Here is a 19,526-nt window from a genome sequence, read left to right as displayed (position 1 = left end):
TCTCTAGAGGTAGATCTTTGGGAGTCGGTCATCCGGCACCCCTGCCTCAACACAATACTAATGGTTTTGGGTCTGAACTGGGTCTTATTGGCCACTTTGCCGCCAGCCATTTGGCATTCAGCATGTATGCTGCATTGTCATCAAGGTGTCTCGGTCTTCCTTCCATTCGCCATGGCTCAGTGGAGCACATCTCGTCCAACTAACTCCTTTTAATTGCCTGCATGTGGCCATTAACATCCAGAAAGCCATGCCGCTTAAAGCTCATTATAGAGCCACATAGAATAGTTGCGTGCTTAATGGGAATGGCGAGCCTTTTTTTTTTTCCCCGGACTTTCAAGTGAAGTGCTTTCATTTCGGTCACTAAGTGTTTGTTTTATTTTTTTATTTTTTTTTATAATAAAGTGCTTATTCTGTTGTCATGGCTCTCTGCAACGGTACTTATGTTTCTTGAGTACTTTTCTTTGTGTCCCTGGTTGAAGATACTACAAAAAAATTTACTGCTGGATTACCTGTACTGTAATGAGATGCTCGATACCGCTTGATAACGAATTGATACTAAATTATGCTTCTTTTACTGTGATGCCTAGTCGGGTCTGGAAGCAATTAGCATTGTAAAGAAGGGAAGGCCTTATTCCCTTTGCATCATTACAATGGAAATAATACCACGCTGCTAACACACTGAGCTAGAAAACTTGTTGCTATGTGGAAAACAATGTCGATTACGGTCAAAATACCCAATACCGATATGAACCGAGATCTCATTTTTATGGCAATCAAAAATGAACTGCATAGTTAAGGGCCGCCGGGCCGCATTTTGGACACCATTGCAAAACTGCTGGAGATTTAGAGACTTTTTTTTGGTTTGTTTTGACTTCTCTTGCCCATCATGTCTGCCCCTTTATTATTTACTTATTATTGTCAGTGGCAAAAAAGGGCAGCTCTCACCAAAAAGCACCTTTTACGTCTAACTGTTGCTGTTTGCAGCCCAGAAGACGGTGATCAACATCCGTGACCCTTTTCCATTAAGACTTGTGAAAAATGCATTTTGTAAAATAATATGTCACTACTCACTGTCACCGTCAATAGCGCCTGTGTTCACTTTTTCATTTCCTGTTTTCTCCTTTCAGCTCATCGGAGAAGTCCCTGTCGTGGAGAACTGCAGGTAGGTTATGAATAATATCATTTTTCTGTTATTGTATTTTACTCTTTCACTGAATGCATGCATCAAATAAAATATGGATTCATTCATTCATTTTCTAATGCTTATCCTCACAAGGGGACTGGTGGCCAGCCAATCACAGGGCACATATAGACAAACAACCATTCACACTCACATTCATACCTGGAGGAGACCAAGGGTTCAATTCCACCCTCGGCCATCTCTGTATGGAGTTTGCATGTTCTCCCCGTGCATGCGTGGGTTTTCTCCAGGTACTCCGGTTTCCTCCCACATTCCAAAAAAACATGCTAGGTTAATTAGCGACTCCAAATTGTCCATAGGTATGAATGTGAGTGTGAATGGTTGTTTGTCTATATGTGCCCTGTGATTGGCTGGCCACCAGTCCAGGGTATCGGCCCATATCGATACCGTGCTTTTTCACCGATATCAACCGATCAATCAGAGAACCCCTAATATTTAGCTAAATGTACATATTTTATGGCTGCACGGCGGTCGAGTGGTTAGCGTGCAGACCTCAAATATAACAAATATAACATTTTTTTTCCACTGTGTTTTAGAATGTGGGAGGAAACCGGAGTACCCGGAGAAAACCCACGCATGCACAGAAGAACATGCAAACTCCACACAGAGATGACCGAGGGTGGAATTGAACCCTTGGTCTCCTCGCTGTGAGGTTTGCACGCTAACCACCCCACCACCGTGCATCCATTTAATATGGATATCTAGCTAAATATTAGGGGTTCTCTGATTGATTGGCAGATATCGATACCGTGCTTTTCACCGATATCGGCCGATACTTGCCGTTATCCCATTCGGCGACTGATACAAGATTTGCACAAACAAAACGTGCCCTACGTGGTTCGGTATTAAACAACTAATCCTTTCCATTAACTGTGTGCATGTACCAGTTACTGTATATGTGTGTGTTCATCAAAAAAAAGAAAATATCTTTTTTAATATACACCCTCAGGCATTTTTTCCCCTTTTTCTTACCTTCTATAACCCCAGTTTGACATATAGCTGAGGGCTTTCTATAAAAGTCATTTAGAAATGTATTGTGATGATTTGTTCCCAATACATTTCATGGCTTATTAATTGCATAAAATACCAATTCTGTAACGGTCATTAATCTTGTTTCGATCTTTTCTATCTGTACATATGTACTGGGAATATGAATACATTTACTTCCTTCAGTGTGTATAAGTAAGCACAATTGCTGCCGTGCTTTTGTATCGACTTCTCACTCTTGTGTAGATGATGAATGACTGTCAAATGTGTTAATGTAGTAGTTCCAATCTATATGAGCCTTGGTCTGAGCATAATGACCCGTGTTTATCTGAAAGGCTTATTGGCCTTGTGATGCACTGTAATGCGGGTCTACAGTTTGGGGAGGAAGTGTTGCTGTGGAAACGAGCCTCCAGCCACTGGAAATGTCAATGAAGTCGCACCTTATGTCGACTGAGAGGAAAGAATAACCACCTACTATGACAGCTTTTTGTTCAACGTCGCCTGCTTATTCTCACTTTTCAGCCATCATTTTCAGCTATTGATGACAGAATAGCACAGTGTGTGTGTGTGTGTGTGTGTATGTGTGTGTGTGACACTATCTTGTCATGGGCCTGTGTGAAAAAAGTGTTTAATGGCACAAACAGTAGAATCCATGTTGTAAACGTAGGTCAGTTCTTGTGATAGTGGTTACTATTACTACATAATACCTGCCATTATGGACTCAACATTCATTCATTTTTGGATTCGTCAATTAACCTAGCATGTTTTTGGAATGTGGGAGGAAACCGGAATACCCGGAGAAAACTAAGCACGGGGAGAACATGCAAACTCCACACAGAGATAGCCGAGGGTGGAATTGGACCCTGGTCTCCTCGCTGTGAGGTCTGCGCGCTAACCACTCGTCCGCCGTGCAGCCATAAAATATGTACATTTAGCTAAATATTAGAGGTTCTCTGATTGATCGGTCGATATCGGTGAAAAAGCACGATATCGATATGTCGCCAGCCAATCACAGTGCACATATAGACAAACAACCATTCACACTCACATTCATACCTATGGACAATTTGGAGTCGCTAATTAACCTAGCATGTTTTTGGAATGTGGGAGGAAACCGGAGTACCCGGAGAAAACCCACGCATGCACGGGGAGAACATGCAAACTCCACACAGAGATGGCTGAGGATGGAATTGAACCCTGGTCTCCTCACTGTGAAGTCTGCGCGCTAACCACTCGACCACCGTGCAGCCATAAAATATGTACATTTAGCTAAATATTAGGGGTTCTCTGATTGATCGGTCGATATCGGTGAAAAAGCACGGTATCGATACTTGCTTACACCCTGGCTTACATCGCCAGCCAATCATAGGGCACATATAGAAAAACAACCATTCACACTCACATTCTCCAATTAACCTAGCATGTTTTTGGAATGTGGGAGGAAACCGGAGTACCCGGAGAAAACCCACGCATGCACGGGGAGAACATGCAAACTCCACAGAGAGATGGTCGAGGGTGGAATTGAACCCTGGTCTCCTCGCTGTGAGGTCTGTGCGCTAACCACTAGACCACCGTGCAGCCATAAAATATGTACATTTAGCTAAATAAATAGCTAAATATTAGGGGTTCTCCGATTGATCGGTCGATATCGGTGAAAAAGCACGGTATCGATATTAGCCGATACTTGCTTACACCCTGGACTGGTCACCAGCCAATCACAGGGCACATATAGACAAACAACCATTCACACTCACATTCATACCTATGGACAATTTGGAGTCGCCAATTAACCTAGCATGTTTTTGGAATGTGGGAGGAAACCGGAGTACCCGGAGAAAACCCACGCATGCACGGGGAGAACATGCAAACTCCACACAGAGATGGCCGAGGGTGGAATTGAAACCTGGTCTCCTCGCTGTGAGACCTGCGCGCTAACCACTCGACCACCGTGCCACCGTTATATTTGTTATATTTGACTTTAAAGTCCCCATATGCTCAATATCTAATCCTTTAAGTCTAACAGATTCCTCTGGCTGTGTCTTCCCAGATGCTCCCGCCCCAAGGGACCGCAAGTCACAGATGACTGACAGCTCCCAGTCTCCAAGCTACCGCATCAGGATTGAGTCAGAGCAGGTGTCTCTGTACTCCCCGGAGCAGGCCTCCCTCCATGAAAGTGAGGGTCTGTTATTGCCCTCTCTCTGTCTCTATCTTCTGCAGTTGGGTTTCCTCAGAAAGGTTTTTTTTTTTTTTTTACTTGCCTCAGGGTCTCCATTTCTGCTACTTTGCAGCATTCAGCTATGAAATGTTTGTTGAATTCATAGAGAAAGGACCCATCTGGACAGACAGCATCATATTAGAAACCACTGCTCATGGCAGACATTGGGTATATACTGTACAGACCCATCATCTACCTCCTGCTGTGTCATTAGCGACGCTCCATAGATAAAGGTCATGTCTATATATGAACGCTTTAATGACGTTATGCTTTTTCTTTCCTCAAGGATCCACAGGGAACTCGCGTAGCTCAACTTTGATGAATTCATACTCGGACAGCGGCTACCAGGATGCTACCAGTGGCTACCACAGCAGCCAGAATGTGGTCAAATCCGAGCTGAGGATGCAGCACTCGTTCCCTGGTGCAGGCACGAGCACACCGATGAGAACTACCAGGGCGGAGGGGCAGACGTCAACACAGGTTTGTCTCAGCCTATGCTGGTTATAAACCATATTCAAGCAGCATGGGATGGCTGCATGTGAACATGAATTGTTCTGTAGGAGTGGATAGTCAGGATTACTGAAGAGACTTATATAGATTTATATATAGTTATATGCCCACACGCACACACAAAAATTTAATTATTATTATTTATTCTAAATTATTTAAATTATTTGTACAAATTACTGTTTACGCTGTACATTTATATTTCATGTCATCTATTTATTCTCCACATTATTATTTATTATTTATTAATATAATCGGGAGTCAGGCACCAACATTTCGTTGGCAATTTCACTGCTGTGTTATTGTGCAATGACAATAAAGAAAGTCTATCTATCTATATAGTCATATAACTACAAAAACTCAAAATACGACAATTTTACGACAATGTTTAGCTATTTCAAGATTGTACTATATTGTTATTGTATATGAAGTTAAAAAACAATAATTGTGGTGAATAATATCTCAAGAATAGTCCAAATTTTGTGAGAATAAATGATCCCGAGTATAATCACAGTGTTATAAGAATAAATATTGTAGTTTTTATGGGAATGACTTGTTGACGGAATTGTAATACATTCATTCATTTTCTACTGCTTAGCCTATCCCAGCTGTTTTCGGTCAAGAGGCGTTGTACACGATGGACTGGTGGCCAGCCAATCACAGGGCACATATAGACAAACAACCATTCACACTCACATTCATACCTATGGACAATTTGGAGTCGCCAATTAACCTAGCATGTTTTTGGAATGTGGGAGGAAACCGAAGTACCCGGAGAAACACAAAGGTGGAATTGAACCCACGTCTCCTAGCTGTGGGGCCTGTGCACTAACCGCTCAACCACCATGCAGCCAGTTGTAATAATAAATCATGCTGTTTCCTCATCAAACACGACCTATTATTTGTAAAAAAAAAAAAAAAAAATCATATGAAGCAAATTATGCATTTTAAAACAATGATATACACCAATAAGAAGATGCATTGTAGTCGGTATTAATACAGTATTCTACATTGATCATTAGGTTTCAGTCACTTTTCAGTGACATAAGCACCAGACTAATCCTCAAAATTTTATAGCCGGTTTAAATTATCTCACAATTGTTTACAAAACATTGACAAAAAAAATAACATAATAATAATTATCATAATAACTCGGGTTACAGTTGCGGCCTTAGCCTTAGTGAAAATGTTTGGCACCCCCAACAGAATGGTATGGAATCAGTTATTTTGTTTTTCATTCATTCATTGTCTACCGCTTATCCTCACGAGGGTCGCGGGGATGCTGGAGCCTATCCCAGCTGTCTTCGGGCAAGAGGCGTTATACACGATGGACAGGTGGCCAGCCAATCACAGGACACATATAGACAAACAACCATTCACACTCACATTCATACCTATGGACAATTTGGAGTCGCCAATTAACCTTACACAGGGAGAACATGCAAACTCCACACAGAGTGTGGAATCGAACTGGGGTCTCCTAGCTGTGAGGCCTGCGTGCTAACCACTGGTTCAGCCCTTATTTTGGTTTTGACAGTGAAAAATAGCTTGTAGAATTTATATAGACTTGCAAATAGTCACATACGACACTACTGTGGTTTAAGCTGTGATGGACCATGTCAGTATTTTCTTCTTGTTTTAGGTTCCAGCTGTGAGTGGAGCAGTGCCTGGCCGTGCAATGCGGAGAGTAAGCTCAGTGCCTTCTCGCTCTCATTCTCCAGCCCATGTCAGCAGCATCTCCCCCTCCCGCGGCTCCCTGCGTGCCTCAGCTGGCAGTGCCTACGGCTCTCCTATCGTCACAGAACCCAAACCCCTCTCCTGCATCTTCTCCACCACCTTGCCCTCCACTCAGCGTACAAGTGCTGGTGGGAGCGGCTCGCCCCTCTCCACCCAAAAAAACTCCCCTGCTGCTCTACGGCGTGTTGGGTCCGCAAACTCCCGAGCGGGTAGCACGAGCCGTACGACATCGCCCTATCAGGCCTCTGTGGCGTCGTCGGCGGGTCGCATGGGCTCGCCTCTGACACTCGTGGAGAACTCTCAGATGGCGAAGCAGCCCGGTCACTCGTCTCCTGTCAGAGCGAGTATGGTGGCGGTTCCCCAGCACTACAGCTCCACTCTGCCTCGTTCCATCATCCACAACACTGACCCCTACAGGCCGCAGATGTATGACGTATACGAGAGGAGGACGCGGCCAGACAGCCTCACAGGTACACACACATTTATGCGCTCCTTATTGAATTGTGTATGAAAGCTGGGTGTAATAGCATCAAACAGGACAAAAGTACACATATAGAGAGACTGTTTGTCCTTGCTGCCATTGGCAAAGTCACTGTCTGAATCCCTATGTGTCATTGTGGGGCGTATAGGAGGTGACGTCCACATGATGCAAGGACTTGCAGCAGGAACACTTGAATGTCACACCATACGTATGAAACTTTAGTTTATCAGAAGACCCCATTATTTCTATTGGCAGGGACGTCTTTTAGATATAATAACCTAATGCACGGGGCTGCACGGTGGTCGAGTGGTTAACGAGCAGACCTCACAGCTAGGAGACCAGGGTTCAATTCCACCCTAGGTCGTCTCTGTGTGGAGTTTGCATGTTCTCCCTGTGCATGCATGGGTTTTCTCCGGGTATTCCTCCCACATTCCAAAAACATGCTAGGTTAATTGGCGACTCCAAATTGTCCATAGGTATGAATGTGAGTGTGAATGGTTGTTTGTCTATATGTGCCCTGTGATTGGCTGGCGACCAGTCCAGGGTATAAGCAAGTATCGGTCCATATCGATACCGTGCTTTTTCACCGATATCGGCCGATCAATCAGAGAATCCCTAATATTTAGCTAAATGTACATATTTTATGGCTGCACGGCGGTCGAGTGGTTAGCGCGCAGATCTCACAGCTAGGAGACCAGGGTTCAATTCCACCCTAGGTCATCTCTGTGTGGAGTTTGCATGTTCTCCCCATGCATGCGTGGGTTTTCTCTGTGTACTCCCACATTCCAAAAACATGCTAGGTTAATTGGCGACTCCAAATTGTCCATAGGTATGAATGTGAGTGTGAATGGTTGTTTGTCTATATGTGCCCTGTGATTGGCTGGCGACCAGTCCAGGGTGTACAGCTGGGATAGGCTCCAGCCCCTCTGCGTCTGCGGTAAGGCATCAAGTGGCCAGAATAATACACTGTGTTGGATTTATGATGCACACAAATTAAATGATACAGATACCAGACACTTTTTGTTTTTATCATGGCGTACTTTCCAATGTGTCTGTAAGTAATGTGCAACTATCATTATTTGAGACCTGTGTGAGAACTGTTGTATTTTAGACAGCAGTGTGTGATGAAAAAAAAATAGCTGATAATGGCAATCAGAAACAATTGGTAAATGCCGGTTATCCCCATCAGGGTCATGGGGGTATGCTGGAGCCTATCCCAGCTGAATTGAGGGGGGGGTACACCTTGGACTGGTCGCCAGCCAATCACAGGGCACATATAGACAAACAACCATTCACATTGGACCGGAGTGCCCGGAGAAAACTGGATTAAATGTCAAAACTCGGTAAATTTCCTGATTCAATATTATATTGGATTAAAAAAAATGTAGTCAAGTTGCCTTAAACCAGAAAGAAAAATAAATAATGTATTTCCAATGTCCTTCACAGTGACGATACAATGTCCTCTTGATAAGAATAATGCTTTTTACGGAAGCAGTTTTTTTCACAATGTAATTCTACTATGTACATTATGCTGTAAAGTACCCTGCTCGGATACCGTAAGGTTAACTGACTATTTGCTTGACTTCATGCTGCCTGGGGATATCTTCAGATGCCTTGGTGGATGATGACGTTCAAGGTGAACTTTATATGTCCTGCTTGTTTCAGTTTATTGTTTTTTTTGTGTATTGTCCCTCTTGCAGTTCCTGCACGTGTGCATGCCTGCCCAATGTGGCCCCGTGTACAGTATGTTTATGTATGTTCCCAAAATATTACGCTATATGTAAGGAGTCATTATAATTGACGGCTGCTCTGCTCACAGGAAATTATTCAAAAGTTAAATACAGTGCAGTGAAGCCTCTCAGGCCGGGGTGTCCAAAGTGTGATCCAGTAGCCATTTTTGGCCCACAGCTCATTTATTTGCATATTCCTTAAATGAAATTAATTTTTAATAAGATATATTATTAGAGTGAGGAACTCGGTTCAGAGTAGAGCCGCTGCTCCTTCACTTCCAGAGGAGCCACTTGAGTTGGCTCGGGCATGTAGTTCGAATTCCTCCCGGATGCTTCTCTAGTGAAGTGTTCCGGGCATGCCCAGTCGGGAGAAGGCTCCGGGGCAGACCTAGGACACGCTGGAGGTGGCCTGGGAACGCCTCGGTGTCCTCCCGGTGGAAGTGATGGAGTTGGCTGGAGACCAGGAAGTCTGGGCTTCCCTACTTAACTGCTGCTCCCGAGACCCGGATAAGCGGAGGAGATGGATGGATGTATTGTTAGGTACAGTAATTCCTCGTTCAATATTAATATTAAGAATTCAATATTAATAAATTTATATTTTTGCACTTGTGGCATAGAAAACCTTTCTAAATACAGTTTTTAAAATTATTAGAGCCCTTGAGACATGAAATAAAAATAAAAATTAAAATTAAAATTAAAATTAAAATTAAAATTAAAATTAAAATTAAAATTAAAATTAAAATTAAAATTAAAATTAAAATTAAAATTAAAATTAAAATTAAAATTAAAATTAAAATTAAAATTAAAATTAAAATTAAAATTAAAATTAAAATTAAAATTAAAATTAAAATTAGACATTAAAGACATTCGACATAAATAAGATAACAAAGATTCCCGATGGAACCTTAGTCATGAGTCTAGTGCCTGTCTCACTGAACACCGACACCTAGTGGCCATTGTACAGTACTACATTCACAATTGCAATGCTTCTTCTGGCTTGTGTTTGTATATTAGCTCATTTATCCATATTCGACCACGAAAAAAACACAAATACTCATTCAGGTGGGACAAAGCCCACCTCTACAATCCTCTTCTTCTCTGATTTTAGATCCACATTTGCAATAAAAATTAATGGAAGGCATCAATTAGTTCCAGCTGCAATAACATTTCTGAATTCTCTCTTTCACTCGCTACTAAAAACAGGACATGGCCTATTTGAATGGCCTATTTACTCTTATTATGTCTAGTGTATTTGATGACACTGTGTAAAGGTGACTATAGGGGTGTTATTTAATGTCCACGTGGCTCTAATGTAAAATATATATATATATATAGAAGGTCATATACAAGACAATATATTTGATTTATAAATAAGGAATTCTACTTGTCGGTAATTCACTTGTCACTGTCAGTTTTGAAAGCAATTCATCGTAAAAAACGAAGGATTCTAGTATTAAAAATGTCATTTTCCACATTCTGTATGTTACCCAATTCCCAAGCGGTTAGAAAATTATGATGGTCTTTTTTTCATGAACGCAATACTTTAGCTTTCCATCAATACTTTTTGCATAAAAGTTGACTAAATTGTGCCTGCCAGTCCTCATCCTCTCGTTGGCACAACTTGCATTTACGTAAGCAGGTTTCTTAGAGAATCCAGGTTACGCTGGTAATCCGGGATTACATGAACAAGCGGCGTGCTAAACTGGTTGCAGTAAATCTGCAGCACATAAACACCAACATTTTTACTCCTGCACTACTTTATACGTGTCGTTCTGCTACAGAAGGTAGCGCACCTGCGCCTCCCTCCCTTGTCTCTCCCTCTTTATTCAAACACTTTCTCACGTCCACATACCTTACTGCTTCAAGTGGGTGTGAATGTTGGATGGTCTGCGTTTTTTCGAGTGTGTGCTGGTCTCCACATCTGTTCCACCATCTGACAAAATCCTGATGTAGTGCTCTGGCGCCTTTGCACCACCCGTCCTTGACTCTCCCTTTTAACTTCACTTCCAGCTTTTGGTTCTTGCACAGTAGTGTGTCACAGTCTTACCTCCGTTTTGGGGGGCGGTCGGTAATTTCCTGTCACTGTCGATGCAGAAGATGCTTTGGATGGCTTTCCTACTTTTCTCCTCGACTTAACTTAAACTTCACCCCTGCATCCCTTCCACACCAGACGCAGACGCAGCTGTTAATGCCCAGTGGTTATTTGCTTTGTAGAGTTCACAACCGGCGGCTATAGGACACTGTTGCATAATTTGGGCATTTACGGTACAGTGCATGTCAGTGATGCATGCACACACATATGCTCATGCTATGGGCGTTGACTTTATGAACAATTTATGTGGCTATTATTTTGATTATGCAAGGTGGCGGTTATTATTAGTAACAATCATGGTGGATCATTTGCTATGGATCACTTATGTCATGCAAAATGTCAGCGGTTGAACTACTGTCAGAATTTAAGGCAGTTTTTTGTTTTTTTTTTAGTTTTTACATTGGTAGGGCGGCACGGCGGACTAGTGGTTAGCGCGCAGACCTCACAGCTAGGAGACCAAGGGTTCAATTCCACCCTCGGCCATCTCTGTGTGGAGTTTTTATGTTCTTCCCGTGCATGCGTGGGTTTTCTCCGGTTTCCTCCCACATTCCAAAAACATGCTAGGTTAATTGGCGACTCCAAATTGTCCATAGGTATGAATGTGAGTGTGAATGGTTGTTTGTCTATATGTGCCCTGTGATTGGCTGGCCACCAGTCCAGGGTATAAGCAAGTATCGTCCCATATTGATACCGTGCTTTTTTACCGATATCGACTGATCAATCAGAGAACTCGTAATATTTAGCTAAATGTACATATTTTATGGCTGCATGGCGGTCGAGTGGTTAGCGCGCAGACCTCACAGCTAGGAGACCAGGGTTCAATTCCACCCTAAGTCATCTCTGGTTGGAGTTTGCATGTTCTCCCCGTGCATGCGTGGGTTTTCTCCGGGTACTCCGGTTTCCTCCGGCGACTCCAAATTGTCAATAGGTATGAATGTGAGTGTGAATGGTTGTTTGTCTATATGTGCTGTGTGATTGGCTGGCGACCAATCCAGCGTGTACCCCGCCTCTTGGCCAAAGACAGCTGGGATAGGCTGAATGAATGAATAAGTTTTTACATTGGTTAGTATTTCCCATAGAATGCGCTTATTATGGTATATACAATGATTTCAGTATGATCATCTATGTACGTTACACGCTTTTTTTTACATTTATTTGAGGGTTTCACCAGAGCAGACATGCAGTTGGAGGCCGCCGCCCTTCATCAAGCACGCCGCCAAGTGTAATCTGTAAAAGCCACTCTTGAGAGGGCTGAGGGGGGAGAATTAAATGACTATAACGCACCAGGAATGTGGGCCATTCATCCACAGCAAAGACAGCAGCGAGTTGTTTCTCCTTGACAGTTTGCAGGTGCTTTTAAAAAGCGCCTGCAAGGCTCCACTTGGTTGCCATAAGTAGACTATAGACGAGACGTAGATAAGTCTCTTCTGAAGTTGTTTGCATATTGCATCTTTTGAGGAGTCTAGGAGAGCCGGTCCTCTCGCTCGCCACTCACCGCCGAACGCCATATTCAAGTCTCTGGCGGTCCTCTGCAGCCTCATTAACCCGCTTCCTTTTTCCACTTGCTCTTCCCTGTTTTCATTTTCTTCTGTTTAAGCATTTCCTCACGTCGGTGTTCTCGCTAGCATGTAAAGAAGGCAAAGCAGAATAAATTCCCTGCCTATGTGCTGCCATAGATTGAAAAACTCATTCAAATCTACAAAATTGCTGTCTATAGTATAGTAATATAATAATATTTACATTTTGTTATTAAATTAGTGACACGTGTCTTATATTTTTCCAGGGACACGGAACACATATGCCAGTCAACACACCCAGTTGGGCCAGGACTTAAGATCCACCGTTTCCCCAGAGCGTCACATTGCACCTATCTTTGAGGACCGCATGTTCCAGGCTCCGTTATACATGAGCCCTAGCCACACTCAACAGGGGACCATCTGCAGGAGTGCCTCAGGTTTGATGCTCATTTTATACATGATAATAAAAAAACATAAAATACACTCCAAGTTTAACCAACAACGGTTTTCACGGGGTATTCACAGGGAACATCGTGTTTCTGCAATTTAATTGTTGACACTCGCCTCTAATTCTTTTTTATTAAAGTAGCTTTCATCGTGCTGGAAGCACCTGTGCTTTATACTGTTTATACGGAACAAATTTATAAAAAAAATATTATTTCATTTTATTGTTCATAGTGCACACAACTCTGAATATGAAAGTGATTTTCTGGAAGTTTTCCATACATTCCACATACATTACAAGGCTGTTCTTGCATCCCTTCATCCCTCATTTAGCCCCTAACAAGTAAACAAGGCACCAATTGATTTCAGATGGGTCCATGACCGTCATTACATCTGAATGGCATGCTATGCTAACCAAGGTGATAGGACCATCTTGGCGGGCGGACCCCCCCCCAGGTCTACCAGCTCCGAGCACTACCCGCTCAACCACCGTGCAACCATGTTTTAATATTCATTCATTCATTCATTTTCTACCGCTTATCCTCACGAGGGTCGCGGGGGTGCTGGAGCCTATCCCAGCTGTCTTCAGGCGAGAGGTGGGGTACACCCTGGACTGGTGGCCAGCCAATCACATGGCACATATAGACAAATAACCATTCACACAGAGACGGTCGAGGGTGGAATCGAACTTGGGTCTCCTAGCTTGAATCATTAGTTTATCTATTACTCAAATATATTGTAGAATAATCCAGTTAGTTAATATGCCTTATTTTCCAATATTTTCCATCAATATAAGGTGTTATTTACAATATTATGCAATTTGATCAATTAACCCTAACCCTAACAGTGTATATACATTAAAATATGTTATTTCAATATTATACTATATATCAAAAGTCAATATTTATTTTTTTCATATATCATAAAATCCCATACACATATATTTATTTATAATATGATATAGTATTTTCATATCATGTTACTTAATTGGTTTATGTTTTTTAATCAGGTATCTAGTTAATATGCCTTATTTTCCAATATTTTCTATCAATATAAGGTGTTAGTTGCAATATTATGTAATTCGATCAATTGTTATAGTTTTGCACATTTTTTGTTTACAGTGTATATACATTAAAATATTTCAATATTATACTATCAAAAGTCAATCTTTTTTTTCATATATCATAAAATCCCATACACATATATTTATTTATAATATTATATAGCATTTTCATATCATATTACTTAAGTGGTTTATGTTTTTTTAAATCAGGTATCTTTTATGCATATATTCCCAAAATTAATTAATCTTCACGAAGTCTGATATAACCATATATATAACATATAATATAATAAAAATAAATAATATAAAAATATATATAACCATATAATGATGTCCAGACCTTAGGGGCCTCCTAGCGATGCAGACACATCCCGACCATCCGCCTCCTTAGTACTCCATCCATGTGATAATGTTCTAATAATAGCTATTGATAGCTGTGAAGGAACCCCGTGACAGGCCACTATAATGCATTTTAGGCTGAAAATGAGAAAAAAAAAGACAATGAAATGAAATATAAACACAATGTTTCTAATAATAAATATATCATCATCCAGTATTGATTATTTTTTTGGATCAACAAATCACAAATTTCTGGTAGGAGGGAGTGGAAAACTGATAGAGATCTGACCGGTCCGCACATCATGTGGTTCCGTTTTGAAGGACGGGATTTGTTGAATAAAAAAACAAACGAACAAAGCTAATTGTATCACCTGAAGGGAACAACGAAGGATTCAGGATGCATTGTTAGTAGGAAGGAGCGCTCAGCATGCCGTGTGACGCTCATGCTTTCCTAGTGGGTATCTGGCTATTTAGAGCAGGTCGCAGCTTAACATTGCCACTATGCTGCGTTTGGCAAGATTAGCGTAAGCATACGGTGGTAGCGACAAGGAAGACAGGAAAGGATTTTTGTGGATCCAGCAGGGTGATGTGAGTTTTTCCTTATGTTGTTATGAGTTGAAATCCCTCTTGGATGAACGTGACCTTGTAAAAAAAACACATCGACAAGCAAACAGGTCTTTTGAAGAAGAGGAGTTTGTTTTTGTGAAACCATGGGAGTCGTGTTTTAGCCGCCGCATTAATCGTTTCCAGATTTGAGAATCTGCTGCGTCGGCCTGAATGGGAGTTTGTTTTTCATCTCTGTTTGAAGACTTGAACCTGAACTTTCTAAAGCAGACGATGTTACCTGGATATGGTCGTTTATGTGTGGGTTTTGTTTGGATTTCATTTCTGAGGGATTTGGCTTTTTGGCCTCAGGTGTGGGGAGTCTCCAACGGACATCCAGTCAGCGCGGTGCCATGACCTACCAAAGAAACAACTTGGCTTTGAACACGGCGGCCACCTATGCGGATCCTTATCGCTCAGCGCAGTACCGGCCTTGTGACTCCAACTACGGTCGCCAAGCTGCTGTCGTGGACGATGCCACGCGTTCTCCATCAATAGACAGCATCCAGAAAGATCCCAGGTAGGTTCCGGTCGTTGTTTTCAATGAATCCTTCACCAAAATCTTACGTTTTTGTTGCTGTGCATCTTGCTGATTTTAGTCATAACTGTAGTCCTGCATGTTGGCTTCTATGATTGGTTTACAGGACTTCTATTAACCTCTTATGCAGTTCATCGTTATCTATATGGCAAGAATATTTGTCAACATGTCGGTCACAGACTTGCTCATATGCTAAATTGCTAACATCTTCGCTGCACTGGGTGCTTTGCGTTGATGTGGGAGGCTAAAGAGTGCCGTCGGGGTGTTTTTGAAATGTACATTTTTCATTCTTTCAACTCTCTTTCTCTCCGCTACTCACCGTGCCCTCCCAATTATAATGTCCGCTTAATGGCTTTTCTGCTTGATCGGCAGCGGTTTAATTTTACTATTCAAAAAAGTGAATTTCTTTCTGCGTAGTAAGTAACGCTGTCTCGACTTTGCCTGGCCAGCTAACAATAGATGCTAGCAACACATAAAGATGCTTCATCTACACTTGTTGTTTAGCTAGCTGGGCTGATTTTGCACATTGGGAGCCTTGCTTGGCTCCATATTCATATTCATTCATTTTGTACTGCTTACCCTCACGAGGGTCGCGGTGGTGCTGGAGCCTATCCCAGCTGTATTCGGACGAGAGGCGGGGTACACCCTGGACTGGTGGCCAGCCAATCACAGGGCACATATAGACAAACAACCATTCACACTCACATTCATACCTATGGATTAATTTAGAGTCGCCAATTAACCTAGCATGTTTTTGGAATCAAAGTACCCGGAGAAAAGAACATGCAAACTCCACAAAGAGACAGCCGAGGGTGGAATTGAACTCGGGTCTCCTAACTGTGAGGCCTGCACGCTAACCACTCGTCCACTGTGCAGTCCCTGGTTCCATATTAATATGTGTTCATCAGTACTCCTGCCTATGAAAATGCATAATTTGAAGTATTGTTGGAGTTTTTGTTAGTAGTCTTGAGTTAGCAAGAGTCTCATCTCAGCAGGTTTGGTCAAAAGGGTTCATCACAAAGTGTCGGGATTCTCTCAGTTTCTGCACCTTATGCCATTTTTTTCCCCCACCTCTGAACTTGTGTGTGCAGAGAGTTTGCATGGCGTGACCCAGAGCTGACGGAGGTGATTCACATGCTGCAGCACCACTTCCCCTCAGTGCAGGCCAATGCAGCCGCTTACCTTCAGCACCTCTGCTTTGGTGATAACAGAACAAAGGCTGAGGTAAGCACACGAGTGTCAATGGTTAAAAAACATGCACGTCATGCCACATTGGTTATCATGGTGGGAGAGGAGTGCACAAAAGGATATCAAATATATATATATATTTTCTGTACTTTTCTATGGTAAATGTCACAGAGATGATTCACACACTAATGGAAAGCATAACATTATATATTTTTTCGTTGCATATATTCTTTACTACAAATGAAAATGTACATGTAGTACCAGTATTTTCATCTCCTAGTCAGTGATCACTAATTATTAACGGGACACTATAATGCTCATTTTGGGGGATTTTTAAATTATATTTATATATGATGATATATATATATATATATAATGATATATAGGATCCCAGTGTTACACTAGTAAGTACTAGTTGTAGTAGTAGTACAGTGAAACCTCGTTTTTCACCAAAATTTTACCTCGTTTCTATCCATCTATCCATCGATCCATCGATCCATCGATCCATCTATCCATCTATCCATCTATCCATCCATCGATCCATCTATCCATCCATCGATCCATCTATCCATCTATCCATCTATCCATCTATCCATCTATCCATCTATCCATCTATCCATCTATCCATCCATCCATCCATCCATCCATCCTCGTACATACTGTACACCCCCAAAACCTTTGGCTGGTATTGTACATCTGAGTACTTTTGTTGAAATCAATACTGTTTCCCACGTTTTAATGAAATTGTTGTCATTTGTAGCTTCCCTTGGCCCCATGGCGGGTTATTCAACAGTCGTGCTCAATAAAAAAATGACCAGACATTGAGTAACCAACGTACAGGGTGCTTTGTTTGGGCACTCGATTCCATAGAATGATACAGTACACAGTGGACAGTGGTTTGTTATGCGCTGTATTGTACGATATTCAAGACTGCGTACAAAATTTTGCCTTAAATTTTTGCCTAAAAAACAAATCATACAAAATGTGTGACGTTCTAAAACCAAGGTTTTTGGACTTGTTGTATTTTGCAAGGGTACCCGTGATGTACTTCAATGTGACTTTATTAAGCACGTTGGAAATAAACCATTACTATTATTCTATCCATAATCAATATTTTTATGTTTCTTCTGTATGTTTTGACTCTCATTGAATGTCTCGCCCCCCCACCCTCCCCCACACAGGTGTGTAGACTCGGTGGCGTCAAACACTTGGTGGATCTGCTCGACCACAAAGTCCTAGAAGTCCAGAGAAACTCCTGTGGAGCTCTGAGGAACCTTGTTTACGGTAAAGTGATGGATGACAACAAGATCGCTCTGAGGAATGCGGGAGGCATCCCGGCTCTGCTTCGACTACTGAGAAAGACCGCGGACGCGGAGGTGCGTGAGCTCGTCACAGGTAAGTCTCTCAAACCTTGTTTACTTTTTCCACACAGATCGCATCATCAGACGCATTAATAGACGCCTCTTCTGTTTTGTCAATGGAGTCCAATAAACAGTGTACAATGTTTGGGATCAGGGCGGAGCCGGGATAAGCAAGCCAAGACATTTGGCTCCCAGGTGGTTGAGTCAGCTGTTTTTGCTCCGATTCCGCCCATGTTCCAACAGTCTCACATTACAGGTCCATTGAGTATAGCCGTCATGAAATAAGAACAGACTGTAATGCGGTACTGGAGTATATTTTCTTGGAGGAGATGGAATGAAATGGGATTCCCTTTTTAACTAAACAACTCCTTACTTAGCTTCACATGACTGTGTCTATATTTAAACAAGATCCAGAACGGAGTTTTCACTCTGAATAACAAATAGATTCAAGATGTGGAAAGTTGTGTGTGACTGACGCAGTATAAAGAGCTTTCATTTTAACACTACATTGGAAGCCGTTAATGGTGAAAAACGACCGACTCGTCAAGTTCTGGTCCACTGCTTTTGTTGGCATAACATTGAAAAGCCAAATAGGTTATTTCAGTTTATGTCGACTTATGTTGTAGTACTGTTAACATTATTATCATAAACAAACAACAGTAACATTATTAGCTTGGTTACACAGCATTAAATCATGCACTCGGCATGTCCGTATTAAAGTGGGCCAAAATGACAACAATTATGCGTTGTTGTTGTTGTCGTCAAGAAGTACAGGAAGTGGACTTTTTCAAAGTTACATATTTTTGTGTGAAAATACATCATAGGGTGCTTAAAATCTCAATAGGTGGGCCGTATTATTAAATGGAAAATTAATTATATTTTCCTTTCATTGGCGAAGCTAAACAGGAAGTTAAACAGGAAGTCATCAGAGGAATACTTCCACTTGCATAAGGAGCTGTTCCTTATATGCAGTGAATCAGCTTCATATTTAACACACTTACTCACACTCTACAAACCAACAGTAGCCGAAAAGCCTACCTCACTCACGGTGCAACCAAATTTAACACACATAACACACAATGTAACATTACCACTGGGACTATGCATAATTCTTACTAATATACATACTTTTTTATACATATGTATAACCCGCAAGTCATGCTGGGGAGCCCACACTCACACTTCCCCAACAGGAAGTTACCCAGAAATGTGTTACTTGTGTTATTTTTGGTTGCACTGTGAGTGAGGGAGGCGTTTAGTTTGTGTTGTGAGTATCAAAATAGATTTTTTAATATATTTTTAGATAAGACGAAGTGTATGTCTCGGGTACTCTATAATGCATGACATCATTACTGTCAACAATGTTGATAGACAGTTGGTTAACAAGCTGGTAGTGACAAGTGGCTCCTGGGAGCTCCAATGTGAGGTCCAGGTGCTAGTTATGCTTCATTAAGACTAGCCACAAGAGGAGGCCACCCCCCTGCCCCAGGTCAGGGGTCATGTTGACCGGACACATAATTGTA

General features: G+C 41.8%; 1 protein-coding gene across 12 annotated transcripts in view; it reads left to right on the top strand.

Moving 5' to 3' along the window:
* Nucleotides 1-19,526, top strand: part of LOC131135481 (plakophilin-4-like) — a 73,908-nt gene that overhangs the window by 38,642 nt on the left and 15,740 nt on the right. For 6 of the 12 annotated variants that reach the window (XM_058081409.1, XM_058081408.1, XM_058081410.1 and 3 more), the window contains 9 exons: nt 1,128-1,162; nt 4,236-4,367; nt 4,690-4,883; nt 6,553-7,117; nt 8,738-8,764; nt 12,734-12,904; nt 15,229-15,436; nt 16,546-16,678; nt 17,824-18,037. In XM_058081409.1, coding sequence (XP_057937392.1) covers nt 1,128-1,162; nt 4,236-4,367; nt 4,690-4,883; nt 6,553-7,117; nt 8,738-8,764; nt 12,734-12,904; nt 15,229-15,436; nt 16,546-16,678; nt 17,824-18,037 — 1,679 coding nt within the window. The remainder of the gene's footprint in view (nt 1-1,127; nt 1,163-4,235; nt 4,368-4,689; nt 4,884-6,552; nt 7,118-8,737; nt 8,765-12,733; nt 12,905-15,228; nt 15,437-16,545; nt 16,679-17,823; nt 18,038-19,526) is intronic. The other 6 variants (XM_058081413.1, XM_058081407.1, XM_058081414.1 and 3 more) reach the window with 4 other exon arrangements.

Source organism: Doryrhamphus excisus, chromosome 9, assembly GCF_030265055.1.
Source record: "Doryrhamphus excisus isolate RoL2022-K1 chromosome 9, RoL_Dexc_1.0, whole genome shotgun sequence".
NCBI lineage: Eukaryota > Metazoa > Chordata > Actinopteri > Syngnathiformes > Syngnathidae > Doryrhamphus > Doryrhamphus excisus.
Note: the sequence above shows the minus strand (reverse complement) of the source record. Positions and strands in the feature narration are given on the sequence as shown.